General features: G+C 46.2%; 1 protein-coding gene across 3 annotated transcripts in view; it reads left to right on the forward strand.

Moving 5' to 3' along the window:
* The window catches only part of SSBP2 (single stranded DNA binding protein 2), a 234,193-nt gene that overhangs the window by 171,130 nt on the left and 47,956 nt on the right, over positions 1-15,107 (forward strand). For all 3 annotated transcript variants that reach the window (XM_073679180.1, XM_073679188.1, XM_073679197.1), the window contains 3 exons: positions 5,606-5,665; positions 5,750-5,816; positions 8,759-8,829. In XM_073679180.1, the coding sequence (XP_073535281.1) occupies positions 5,606-5,665; positions 5,750-5,816; positions 8,759-8,829 (198 nt within the window). The remainder of the gene's footprint in view (positions 1-5,605; positions 5,666-5,749; positions 5,817-8,758; positions 8,830-15,107) is intronic.

Consider the following 15,107-nt stretch of genomic DNA (forward strand, 5'->3'; position numbering starts at 1 on the left):
ATTCCCTTTAACAGAAAAGAAGTGGAGGTTGACTGTTCCTGCTGATAAATGTGGCCTGAACAGCTGTCATAGTGGTGGATCCCACCATTTAAGGGAGATTTATGGAGGGTCAGGGATCCTGAACACTTCCCCCAATTGCTTGCCGTTCCCCCTCCTCCCCAGAGGAATCCAGCTTTTAGGAGAAGAGAGCATTGGATGAAATGTAAAGGATTAATGCTCATTGAAGAAGGAAAGTTATTACCTAAGAAAGCCGAATACTCAAAGCGGTCGATCAAGAGTTTAACGTTTGGCAGCTGAAAAAGCAGACATTGCTCTCATGTTAAAGGGTTTTTCCATTTATAGCTGTTAAATCGGCTTCCTTGTGTTAAAAGTAATAAACTCGGCATCACGTCTCTGCCGCGGCTCCCAATCACTATTTATATTGGCATAGTCGCTGAGCCCAGAGATTTGGCTGCAGCGGTCATGTGCTATAGTCACCGCCGCAGCATGTCAAGAAAGACTAGGAGCAGCGGTGGAGAGGCCGCTTTAGATCTGGGGAGTGTGAGCAGCATTGAGGGGAAATGCACAGTGCGTGAATGACATTTTTGAAATCTCATTCACTCAGCTGGTACTGTAAGATGCAGCATTTATTCCGCAGGAAAAAACATAATAAAATGCTGCAAAAAATGCCACATGTGAACATAACCTTAGAAAGAAAACAAACTGTGTTAACTTAATAAACGGTAAGTCAAAGTGGCATTCCCATTTTTGTACAACCCTACTTACCCCAAAAAATAGCGAAGTCCAACTGCTGGAACCCCCAATGATCCGGACAACCAGGGCTCTGCTCTGAAGGGCCCTTTGTGAATGGCCCCAGTGCTGCATTCTTCATGGGAGTGCTGACTGTGAGTGCGGGCTCTGCTCTGAAGGGCCCCATGTGAATGGCCCCAGTGCTGCATTCTTCATGGGAGTGCTGACGGTGAGCGCGGGCTCTGCTCTGAAGGGCCCCATGTGAATGGCCCCAGTGCTGCATTCTTCATGGGAGTGCTGACGGGGAGCACAGGCTCTGCTCTGAAGGGCCCCATGTGAATGGCCCCAGTGCTGCATTATTCATGGGAGTGCTGACGGTGAGCACGGGCTCTGCTCTGAAGGGCCCCACGTGAATGGCCCCAGTGCTGCATTCTTTATAGGAGTGCTGACGGTGAGCGCGGGCTCTGCTCTGAAGGGCCCCACGTGAATGGCCCCAGTGCAGCATTCTTTATAGGAGTGCTGACGGCGAGCGCGGGCTCTGCTCTGAAGGGCCCCACGTGAATGGCCCCAGTGCAGCATTCTTTATAGGAGTGCTGACGGTGAGCGCGGGCTCTGCTCTGAAGGGCCCCACGTGAATGGCCCCAGTGCTGCATTCTTTATAGGAGTGCTGACGGTGAGCGCGGGCTCTGCTCTGAAGGGCCCCACGTGAATGGCCCCAGTGCAGCATTCTTTATAGGAGTGCTGACGGTGAGCGCGGGCTCTGCTCTGAAGGGCCCCACGTGAATGGCCCCAGTGCTGCATTCTTTATAGGAGTGCTGACATTGAGCGCGGGCTCTGCTCTGAAGGGCCCCACGTGAATGGCCCCAGTGCAGCATTCTTTATAGGAGTGCTGACGGTGAGCGCGGGCTCTGCTCTGAAGGGCCCCACGTGAATGGCCCCAGTGCAGCATTCTTTATAGGAGTGCTGACGGCGAGCGCGGGCTCTGCTCTGAAGGGCCCCACGTGAATGGCCCCAGTGCAGCATTCTTTATAGGAGTGCTGACGGTGAGCACGGGCTCTGCTCTGAAGGGCCCCACGTGAATGGCCCCAGTGCTGCATTCTTTATAGGAGTGCTGACGGTGAGCGCGGGCTCTGCTCTGAAGGGCCCCATGTGAATGGCCCCAGTGCTGCATTCTTTATAGGAGTGCTGACGGTGAGCGCGGGCTCTGCTCTGAAGGGCCCCACGTGAATGGCCCCAGTGCAGCATTCTTTATAGGAGTGCTGACGGCGAGCGCGGGCTCTGCTCTGAAGGGCCCCACGTGAATGGCCCCAGTGCAGCATTCTTTATAGGAGTGCTGACGGCGAGCGCGGGCTCTGCTCTGAAGGGCCCCATGTGAATGGCCCCAGTGCTGCATTCTTTATAGGAGTGCTGACATTGAGCGCAGGCTCTGCTCTGAAGGGCCCCACGTGAATGGCCCCAGTGCTGCATTCTTTATAGGAGTGCTGACGGTGAGCGCGGGCTTTGCTCTGAAGGGCCCCAGTGCTGCATTCTTTATAGGAGTGCTGACATTGAGCACAGGCTCTGCTCTGAAGGGCCCCACGTGAATGGCCCCAGTGCTGCATTCTTTATAGGAGTGCTGACGGCGAGCGCGGGCTTTGCTCTGAAGGGCCCCATGTGCATGGCCCCAGTGCTGCATTCTTTATAGGAGTGCTGACATTGAGCGCGGGCTCTGCTCTTAAGGGCCCCATGTGAATGGCCCCAGTGCTGCATTCTTTATAGGAGTGCTGACGGTGAGCGCGGGCTCTGCTCTGAAAGGCCCCACGTGAATGGCCCCAGTGCAGCATTCTTTATAGGAGTGCTGACGGCGAGCGCGGGCTCTGCTCTGAAGGGCCCCACGTGAATGGCCCCAGTGCTGCATTCTTTATAGGAGTGCTGACGGTGAGCGCGGGCTCTGCTCTGAAAGGCCCCACGTGAATGGCCCCAGTGCAGCATTCTTTATAGGAGTGCTGACGGCGAGCGCGGGCTCTGCTCTGAAGGGCCCCATGTGAATGGCCCCAGTGCTGCATTCTTTATAGGAGTGCTGACATTGAGCGCAGGCTCTGCTCTGAAGGGCCCCACGTGAATGGCCCCAGTGCTGCATTCTTTATAGGAGTGCTGACATTGAGCGCGGGCTCTGCTCTCAAGGGCCCCATGTGAATGGCCCCAGTGCAGCATTCTTTATAGGAATGCTGACGGCGAGCGCGGGCTCTGCTCTGAAGGGCCCCATGTGAATGGCCCCAGTGCTGCATTCTTTATAGGAGTGCTGACATTGAGCGCAGGCTCTGCTCTGAAGGGCCCCACGTGAATGGCCCCAGTGCTGCATTCTTTATAGGAGTGCTGACGGCGAGCGCGGGCTTTGCTCTGAAGGGCCCCATGTGAATGGCCCCAGTGCTGCATTCTTCATGAGCGTGCTGACGGCGAGCGCTTGGTTATCTCCGGAGGTTCCATTAAGAATAATTGGAATGGAAGTGCGCTCGATTGACCACTGCTCTATTCACATGGGGCTGTTCAGAGCCCCTGTTCTCAGGTTCCTGGGGTCTCAGCAGTCAGACCCCCAGCAATTGGGAAGTTAGGATAGGAGATAACTTCCAAACTTGGTACAACCTCTTAAAGTGATGCCATTAGATGCCTAAAAGGTTTTCTAAACCTATGCACTCCATACATTTGATATAATTGATAATTTCCGTGTACTACCAGCTGAACGCCTGTTGTGTCTTGGCATGAAGAAAACCTTCAATGAAGTCCAGTATAACACTGATATGATATGGTGGAGGGGGCTTTATGTGCCTTTGTCCAGGGGTATAACTACAATAGGTGCAGGGGTTGCAGTTGTGCCCGGGCTCTCGAGCCTAAGGGGCCCAAAAAGTCCCTTAGGCCTATATGAAAAGACCATTATACTGTTAAAGACATGCAATAATTGGGGGGCCCCGTTGGAGCTTTTGCAATAGGGCCTATGAGCTTCAAGTTACGGCACTGGCTTTGTCACTTAGGAAGCAAATTACAAGTGGCTAAAGCAGATTGTACAGAGGACAAATGGTGTAAAGTCTTATGCCGGAAGGTAAACGTGGCCGTTCTCCCGCACTATAGAGCATGTAAGGTGATGTCTAGATAAAGGCTGAGGCTTACAGGACTCTTGTGCTCATGACGAGCATCCACCGGAGAAAGATTAGAGGCCCGATGCAATCAGCAGAAAGGAGTGAATGTCTACTCGCTGTCCCAATATCCTGCCATGCTAACAATATGGGGCACTACATAACTATTCTATTATATGCAGCTGTAAGTGAGGATCCTTTCTTTTTATTTGCTTAATTTTCCACCATACTAGAGTGTTCAGAAGTGGAGGACACAAAGCTTAGTCTATAGAGTGCAAGTTATATTAAGTCTTTACAGAAGATCCAAAACGCGAGCACAGATGCTTCCCTATGTGATCACCCATGTTAAATTTCAGCGTGCCAATTCTGGGTTCCCGTTAGAGAAGCCATTGCCAGACGGGTCTAACATCTCCTATCTGCGCAATGAAAACAGATGCACACTTTGCTAAGCGGGCATGATATGTAGCATTATAAGGGCCATTATACGGGGCATTATACAGCCCATTATACGGGGCATTTGGGAATGATTATAGTGTGGCAAACAAGATGGTCCAATGGATGATCACTCGTTGACGCCCATGGGTCGATATTAGAAATTTTCAGCCAGTGACGCAGCCATTGCTTAGCATTAGCCGAAAAAAAGCCTCATGCCCAATCTTTGTTTTGAATGTTAATGAACTTTTGTCCTCCTGTCATTGTTCAAAATTAATGATTGTTTCACCGAAACAAGGCACCTTAAAAGGAATTTGTCACCAGGTTTTGCTGCCCCATGTGAGAGCAGTGTGGTGTAGGGGCAGTGGCCCTGATTCCATTCATGTGTTACTTACTGGTCTGTTTGCTGTTATTTTGATACAATTTGTTTTTATCTGCTGTGCATCTACCAAATTTATGAATGTTGAGCTGAGTATAAACGCACCCACATTACTGATTTCCAGCTGTCTGTGTACACTGTGCATAGGCAGAAATCTGCCAATCAGTGGTGGGGGAGGGGTTATACAGAGCTCATGAATATGCAGGACTACATGGCAGCAGGTTTACTAGACTTCTAGTGATGATCTGTTAATAATACTGTGATTTTATCAAAACTACAGCAAGCAGCCCAGTAAGTGACACAATAGCTGGAATCAGGATTTCTGTGTCTACATTATGTTGAACTCAGATTAGGTGGCAAAAACCTGGTTACAGATTCCCTTTAGGAAGTCGAACAATCTACAATATATGGGCGGCTTTAGTCATAGTGCGTATAAATACTTTGCAGGTGCCGTTGTCTTTTCATGATTCACTGGTGTACTGAAAAGTAAGCTCAGCAGCGTAGCTGGGGAATAATTGGGGCTGGTACAGACTATGCTGAGCCACAACTTCTGTCCTAGTCGTCTTGTCATACAAAGCTCAGGGGATAATGTAACACAGACGGGATTATTTCTAGGAATACCAGTTATACTCGGTGTATACAGTATGTTCTAGCGTCACACTCTGAGATTCATTCTGGTCCCTGGAAAGCTGTTCCACCATTACATTCACACCACTTGTACATATGTAATAAAACATGAGTTTCGTGGATACGTAGATGTAGTTTCTTGAGTAGATGGGACATTCATAATGGAGACCATTAGTAATTTTGTAAAGTGTAGAACTGGTATTTAATGAATATTTTAAATTATTATCGGACATAATTCATTGGTTCTGTGCAAAAAGTGGCTAAAAAATTAGGTCCAGAAGTTTTCCATACAATTGTGGATATAGTAATTTTATTCCTTTTTTTTTAGCCTTTCATGTCCCCTCGATATCCCGGTGGTCCACGGCCTCCATTAAGAATACCTAATCAGGTAACTTTACCACTAACGCTCCCATTAATGTCGTCCTGTACCCCTTTTGTGTTCTGTCTGTAAGAGAGGTGTTTATTTCTCCAGGGACTTGCGGGCGTTCCTGGCAGCCAGACATTACTTCCCAGTGGTATGGATCCTTCAAGACAGCAAGGTAATAGAAGTAGGACTGCGCTGTAAAGTTTTCACTGAAGTTAGTTCTTCTTAGCAACTTATAAATTTTACAGTCTGATTCGTGAAAAACACGGATAGAACATTACATGAAAAACCCATGCCTGAATGGGGATTTCATGTTAAATTCAGCTCTGGTACATTACAAATCTATTTTTGAAGTCTACATATGTGTGTATTTTACATAAATATATATATTCTAGATATATACAGTTGTGCTCAAAAGTTTACATACCTCGGCAGAATTTTTCCTTTGTTGGCCTTGTTTCAGAGAATATGAATGGTAACAAAAAACACTTTTCTCCACTCATGGTTATTGGTTGAGTGAAGCCATTTATTGTCAAACTACTGTGTTTTCTCTTTTTAAATCTTAATGACAACCAAAAACATCCAAATGACCCTGATCAAAGTTCACATATCCTGGTGATTTTGACCTGATAACATGCACAGAATTTGACACAAATGGGTTTGAATGGCTACTAAAGGTAACATCCTCACCTGTGACCTGTTTGCTTGAAATCAGTGTGTGTGCATAAAAGCTGAGTGAGTTTCTGGGATCCAGACAAACTCTTTCATCTTTCATCCAGACACTGACGTTTCTGGATTGTGAGTCATGGGGAAAGCAAAAGAATGGTCAACTGATCTACGGGAAAAGGTAGTTGAACTGTATAACACAGGAAAGGGATACAAAAAAATATCCAAGGAATTGATAAAAACAGTTTGAATGCTGCTGACTGGCATTAACAAATGGAAAATCAGGGGCTCTGTAAGAACCAAACCACGGTCAGGTAGACCAACAAAAATTTCGGCCACAACTGCTAGGAAAATTGTTCGGGATGCAAAGAAAAACCCACAAATAACATCAGCTGAAATTCAGGACTCTCTGAAAACTAGCGGTGTGGCTGCTTCAAGGTGCACAATAAGGAGACACTTGAAGAAAAATGGGCTGCATGGTCGAGCTGCCAGAAGAAAGCCATTAGTGCGCAAATGCCACAAAGTATCTCGCCTACAATTCGCCAAACGGCACAGAGACTAGCCTCAAAACTTCTGGAACAAGGTAATTTGGAGTGATGAGACCAAAATGTAACTTTTTGGCCACAACCATAAATGTTACATTTGGAGAGAGGTCAACAAGGCCTATGATGAAAGGAACACCATTCCGACAGTAAAGCACAGAGGTGGATTGCTGATGTTTTTGGCATGTGTGAGCTACAAAGGTACAGGAAACTTGGTAAAAGTTGAAGGAAAGATGAATGCAGCACGTTATCAGCAAATACTGGAGGCAAATTTGCACTCATCAGCCCGGAAGCTGCACATGGGACGTACTTGGACGTTCTAACATGACAACGATCGAAAACACAAGGCCAAGTCAACCGGTCATTGGCTACAGCAGAACAAAGTGAAGGTTCTGGAGTGTCCATCTCAGTCTCCTGACCTCAATATCATTGAGCCACTCTGGGGAGATCTCAAGCGCGCAGTTCATGCTAGACAGCCCAGGAATTTACAGGAACTGGAGGCTTTTTGCCAAGAAGAATGGGCAGCTTTACCATCTGAGAAAATAAAGAACCTCATCCACACCTACCACAAAAGACTTCAAGCTGTCATTGATGGTAGAGGGGGCAATACACGGTATTAAGAACTGGGGTATGTGAACTTTTGATCAGGGTCAGTTGGATGTTTTTGGTTGTCATTTTTATTTAAAAAGAGAAAACACAGTAGTTTGACAATAAATGGCTTCACCCAACCAATAACCATGAGTGGAGAAAAAGTTTTTTTGTTATCATTCATATTCTCTGAAACAAGGCCAAGAAAGGAAAAAATTCTGCCGGGGTATGTAAACTTTTGAGCACAACTGTACATATACAAATGTGTAGTAACACTGGATACCAGATTATTATATCTGAGAACATGTACTAAATGTAAAATTATTCTGCAGCTATTTATTCTTCAAGATAGATCTATACGTTGTATAGTGGTCATGAATGGTACTGCAGCTTTCTTCCATGACTCATCCCATTTCCGGTGCTCCATGGCCTCTTTAATTAACTGATCGGTGGTGGTGCTACTGTTGTTTAACTCAAAGTCTGATATTGAAAACCGATCCTCTAAGATGAAGCCGCCATCAGTATTAAAGTCCCAGAAAACCCATTTATTGGAGCAGTATTGTGCAGATCTAAGATCTTGGTGCCATGCTATGTAGGATTTAGGGCAGTGCCCTCACTGTTCTTCCAATTGCATCTCATGCCAAATGGCAAACAGGTCCAGACTAGGGATGAGTGAGCATTACTTGGATATGGAGTTATCCGAGCGTGCTCGGGTCCGGATAGAGAAGCCAAATGCTCGGGTAGTCGCGGCCGCATGTATCGTGGCTGAGACACTGCTGCTAAACATGCGGAGAATGCATCAGCCACGATACATGCGGCTGCGGCTACCCGAGCATTTGGCTTCTCTATCCGGACCCGAGCACGCTCGGATAACTCCATATCCAAGTAACGCTCGCTCATCCCTAGTCCAGACGCCACATATCAGTCTGAATTCTCATGCTCTCAGAAGACATTTTAACGACAATCTTTTTTATTTTCTCCACCCCAATATCATCACCATTACGGTAGATGGTCATCTATTAGAAATACCATTTGTTGCTCCAGTCCATCCGTTTGTTGTATCATTATTCTGGAAAGTGACGGGAACATTAATAACCTCTCTGTCTTTTGTCATTGCTTTCGTGCAGTCACATTATCATGCAGTCACCACTTTGCTGGGTCATCTCAATCCAAGGAGATGATTCTGCTAACTACTGCAAGAACGCATTTCCTAGTTTGACATTGAGTGTAAATGTCTCTGCCAGCATAGAGTCTGGGTAGATGGAATATGAAATGATGTGTTAAAGTGAGTAACTTTTATTATGTGTTCTTACTCCTTCAGGACATCCAAACATGGGTGGGCCAATGCAGAGAATGAGTGGCCCCCGAGGAATGGTTCCTCTTGGCCCACAGGTATGTATCATGGGTATAATGATGTGTCGGGTTGTCTCTGTGAATCTTTTTGATGGTTGGAAAACTGTCGTTTTAAGGTTTTTCAGTGTTGGAGGAGTTTCCCCAACTTCATCCTTGCTGAGCTTTATATTCTTTAGTTGATGTCCTGCATATTTGCAGCAGGATAAATGGTTTATGTAGAAAGACAAATGTCCAATATGAAGAGGTAAAACCTGACTGTGTCTGTATTCATTGCACTATGTAATTGTTCTTCAGCATTTCGGTCACAGTGAACATTTTGTAACTTGCACCATATTCAGATCTTTCCACATGGGAGATGGATTTATTGTGACATTTCCCTCGCTGTATTGTGCTGCTGTTATTCTGTTGTGTGAATGGTAACTCCACAGAGTTACAGATGCTGTTTGGCATCTTTGGTTCCTTGGCTGATATTTAATGATTGCAATTACAGTGCAGAAAATCATCACAAAGCTTTTGTATAGATCCTTAAAGAATCCCAAATGGTAAATAGATTAAAGGGCTTTAGAGGTTTATAAGTACCACAAAACTCCAAAATGTTCTACAAACCAATAAGCCAGTTATTGGAAAAGATTTCTGCAGAGAAATTCCTGAAAAGCTCATTTTTAAGATTTCTTCTTTACCTCTGCATCGGTGTTCAGTTAGATGGATGGTCCTTGGAGTGATGATCCAGGAATTTAATGTTCTGCAACTCATTCAATGTGAGTTTGCTGGGAGATTCGTATTATAGTCTGAATACCTTTGACATGGGGAAAATGATTTTGCATTTGTAGTAGTTATGTTGTGTTAAAGGGAATCGGTCACCAGTTTTTTGCCTTTTAATCAGGGAGCAGCATGATGTAGGGGCAGAAACCCGGATTCTAGTGATGTGTCCCTTACTGGGCACTGTGTTTGGAATTTTAATAAAATCAGTGTTTTATCAGCAGGAAATTATCACTAGTGGACTAGGTAACTCGTGCCTCCTAGTCAACTGCTCTGTGTAGTACCCACCACTGACAGCTTCATCAATGTTTCATGTACACAGAAAGCTGCCAGTCTGTGGTGTGGGCAATATTATACAGAGCTCAGCATTCAGAGATCTGCAGCAGGTAAAGCAGTCATTTTATCAAAAATGCAGCAAACGTTGCTGGTATCAAAGTCGGCCCTTCCATCATTCTCAGATGGGGTAGCAAAGACCTGGTGGCAGATTCTGTTTAACAAAGTTGCATTTAAGTTGGAGTTTAAGGTTGGAATTTTTATTTCTTCATTCATTTTAGACCCCCTAAGTTTTTCATAGGTTCTCTCCATATTCACAGCCTCTGTGATCTCTCCTCCCCTCCCCCACACCAGCAGGCTGCTTTGTGTGATCATTCCTTCATATCTACACTCTGATACAGTACAACCTACCACATTGTCTGACCTCCATGAAAATATGAATTTTTCCCTCTCCACACTATGGATGCATTTTTCCCTCTCCACACTATGTATGGATGCATTGTTCCCTCTCCACACTATGTATGGATGCATTTTCCCTCTCCGCACTATGTATGGATGCATTTTTCCCTCTCCACACTATGTATGGATGCATTGTTCCCTCTCCGCACTATGTATGGATGCATTGTTCCCTCTCCACACTATGTATGGATGCATTGTTCCCTCTCCACACTATGTATGGATGCATTTTTCCCTCTTCACACAGTGTATGGATGCATTGTTCCCCTCTCCACACTATGCATGGATGCATTGTTCCCCTCTCCACACTATGGATGGATGCATTGTTCCCTCTCCACACTATGTATGGATGCATTGTTCCCTCTCCACACTATGTATGGATGCATTGTTCCCCTCTCCACACTATGGGTGGATGCATTGTTCTCTCTCCACACTATGTATGGATGCATTGTTCCCTCTCCACACTATGGGTGGATGCATTGTTCCCTCTCCACACTATGTATGGATGCATTGTTCCCTCTCCACACTATGTATGGATGCATTGTTCCCTCTCCACACTATGTATGGATGCATTGTTCTCTCTCCACACTATGTATGGATGCATTGTTCTCTCTCCACACTATGTATGGATGCATTGTTCCCCTCTCCACACTATGGGTGGATGCATTGTTCTCTCTCCACACTATGTATGGATGCATTGTTCCCTCTCCACACTATGTATGGATGCATTGTTCCCTCTCCACACTATGTATGGATGCATTGTTCTCTCTCCACACTATGTATGGATGCATTGTTCTCTCTCCACACTATGTATGGATGCATTGTTCCCTCTCCACACTATGGGTGGATGCATTGTACCCTCTCCACACTATGTATGGATGCATTGTTCCCTCTCCACACTATGTATGGATGCATTTTCCCTCTCCGCACTATGTATGGATGCATTTTTCCCTCTCCACACTATGGATGCATTTTTCCCTCTCCACACTATCTATGGATGCATTGTTCCCTCTCCACACTATGTATGGATGCATTGTTCCCTCTCCACACTATGTATGGATGCATTGTTCCCTCTCCACACTATGTATGGATGCATTGTTCCCTCTCCACACTATGTATGGATGCATTGTTCCCTCTTCACACCGTGTATGGATGCATTGTTCCCCTCTCCACACTATGCATGGATGCATTGTTCCCCTCTCCACACTATGGATGGATGCATTGTTCCCTCTCCACACTATGGATGGATGCATTGTTCCCTCTCCACACTATGTATGGATGCATTGTTCCCCTCTCCACACTATGGGTGGATGCATTGTTCCCTCTCCACACTATGGGTGGATGCATTGTTCCCTCTCCACACTATGTATGGATGCATTGTTCCCTCTCCACACTATGTATGGATGCATTGTTCCCTCTCCACACTATGTATGGATGCATTGTTCCCTCTCCACACTATGTATGGATGCATTGTTCTCTCTCCACACTATGTATGGATGCATTGTTCCCCTCTCCACACTATGGGTGGATGCATTGTTCTCTCTCCACACTATGTATGGATGCATTGTTCCCTCTCCACACTATGGGTGGATGCATTGTTCTCTTTCCACACTGTGTATGGATGCATTGTTCCCTCTCCACACTATGTATGGATGCATTGTTCCCCTCTCCACACTATGGATGGATGCATTGTTCTCTCTCCACACTATGTATGGATGCATTGTTCCCTCTCCACACTATGTATGGATGCATTGTTCCCTCTCCACACTATGTATGGATGCATTGTTCCCTCTCCACACTATGTATGGATGCATTGTTCTCTCTCCACACTATGTATGGATGCATTGTTCCCTCTCCACACTATGCATGGATGCATTTTTCCCTCTTCACACCGTGTATGGATGCATTTTTCCCTCTCCACACTATGTATGGATGCATTGTTCTCTCTCCACACTATGTATGGATGCATTGTTCTCTCTCCACACTATGTATGGATGCATTGTTCTCTCTCCACACTATGTATGGATGCATTGTTCTCTCTCCACACTATGTATGGATGCATTGTTCCCCTCTCCACACTATGGGTGGATGCATTGTTCTCTCTCCACACTATGTATGGATGCATTGTTCCCTCTCCACACTATGGGTGGATGCATTGTACCCTCTCCACACTATGTATGGATGCATTGTTCCCTCTCCACACTATGTATGGATGCATTTTCCCTCTCCGCACTATGTATGGATGCATTTTTCCCTCTCCACACTATGGATGCATTTTTCCCTCTCCACACTATCTATGGATGCATTGTTCCCTCTCCACACTATGTATGGATGCATTGTTCCCTCTCCACACTATGTATGGATGCATTGTTCCCTCTCCACACTATGTATGGATGCATTGTTCCCTCTCCACACTATGTATGGATGCATTGTTCCCTCTTCACACCGTGTATGGATGCATTGTTCCCCTCTCCACACTATGCATGGATGCATTGTTCCCCTCTCCACACTATGGATGGATGCATTGTTCCCTCTCCACACTATGGATGGATGCATTGTTCCCTCTCCACACTATGTATGGATGCATTGTTCCCCTCTCCACACTATGGGTGGATGCATTGTTCCCTCTCCACACTATGGGTGGATGCATTGTTCCCTCTCCACACTATGTATGGATGCATTGTTCCCTCTCCACACTATGTATGGATGCATTGTTCCCTCTCCACACTATGTATGGATGCATTGTTCTCTCTCCACACTATGTATGGATGCATTGTTCTCTCTCCACACTATGTATGGATGCATTGTTCCCCTCTCCACACTATGGGTGGATGCATTGTTCTCTCTCCACACTATGTATGGATGCATTGTTCCCTCTCCACACTATGGGTGGATGCATTGTTCTCTTTCCACACTGTGTATGGATGCATTGTTCCCTCTCCACACTATGTATGGATGCATTGTTCCCCTCTCCACACTATGGGTGGATGCATTGTTCCCTCTCCACACTATGTATGGATGCATTGTTCCCCTCTCCACACTATGGGTGGATGCATTGTTCCCTCTCCACACTATGGATGGATGCATTGTTCCCTCTCCACACTATGTATGGATGCATTGTTCCCTCTCCACACTATGTATGGATGCATTGTTCCCTCTCCACACTATGTATGGATGCATTGTTCCCTCTCCACACTATGGGTGGATGCATTGTTCCCTCTCCACACTATGTATGGATGCATTGTTCCCTCTCCACACTATGTATGGATGCATTGTTCCCTCTCCACACTATGTATGGATGCATTGTTCTCTCTCCACACTATGTATGGATGCATTGTTCCCTCTCCACACTATGCATGGATGCATTTTTCCCTCTTCACACCGTGTATGGATGCATTTTTCCCTCTCCACACTATGTATGGATGCATTGTTCCCTCTCCACACCGTGTATGGATGCATTGTTCCCTCTTCACACCGTGTATGGATGCATTGTTCCCTCTCCACACCGTGCATGGATGCATTGTTCCCTCTCCACACTGTGTATGGATGCATTGTTCCCTCTCCACACTATGTATGGATGCATTGTTCCCTCTCCACACCGTGTATGGATGCATTGTTCCCTCTTCACACCGTGTATGGATGCATTGTTCCCTCTCCACACCGTGCATGGATGCATTGTTCCCTCTCCACACCGTGCATGGATGCATTGTTCCCTCTCCACACTGTGTATGGATGCATTGTTCCCTCTCCACACTATGGATGGATGCATTGTACCCTCTCCACACCGTGCATGGATGCATTGTTCCCTCTCCACACTATGGGTGGATGCATTGTACCCTCTCCACACTGTGTATGGATGCATTGTTCCCTCTCCACACTGTGTATGGATGCATTGTTCCCTCTCCACACTATGGATGGATGCATTGTACCCTCTCCACACCGTGCATGGATGCATTGTTCCCTCTCCACACTATGGGTGGATGCATTGTACCCTCTCCACACTGTGCATGGATGCATTGTTCCCTCTCCACACTATGTATGGATGCATTTTCCCCTCTTCACACTATGGATGGATGCATTGTACCCTCTCCACACCGTGCATGGATGCATTGTTCCCTCTCCACACTATGGGTGGATGCATTGTACCCTCTCCACACTGTGTATGGATGCATTGTTCCCTCTCCACACTATGGATGGATGCATTGTACCCTCTCCACACCGTGCATGGATGCATTGTTCCCTCTCCACACTATGGGTGGATGCATTGTACCCTCTCCACACTATGTATGGATGCATTGTTCTCTCTCCACACTATGTATGGATGCATTGTACCCTCTCCACACTGTGTATGGATGCATTGTTCCCCTCTCCACACTATGGGTGGATGCATTGTTCTCTCTCCACACTATGTATGGATGCATTGTTCCCTCTCCACACTATGGGTGGATGCATTGTTATCTCTCCACACTGTGTATGGATGTATTGTTCCCTCTCCACACTATGGATGGATGCATTGTTCCCTCTCCACACTATGTATGGATGCATTGTTCTCTCTCCACACTATGGATGGATGGATGCATTGTTCCCTCTCCACACTATGTATGGATGCATTGTTCCCTCTCCACACTATGGATGGATGCATTGTACCCTCTCCACACTATGGATGGATGCATTGTACCCTCTCCACACTGTGTATGGATGCATTGTTCTCTCTCCACACTATGGATGGATGCATTGTTCCCTCTCCACACTATGTATGGATGCATTGTTCTCTCTCCACACTATGGATGGATGGATGCATTGTTATCTCTCCACACTATGTATGGATG

Source organism: Phyllobates terribilis, unplaced genomic scaffold (assembly GCF_046119375.1).
Source record: "Phyllobates terribilis strain yellow unplaced genomic scaffold, ASM4611937v1 Scaffold_1__5_contigs__length_1240528914, whole genome shotgun sequence".
NCBI lineage: Eukaryota > Metazoa > Chordata > Amphibia > Anura > Dendrobatidae > Phyllobates > Phyllobates terribilis.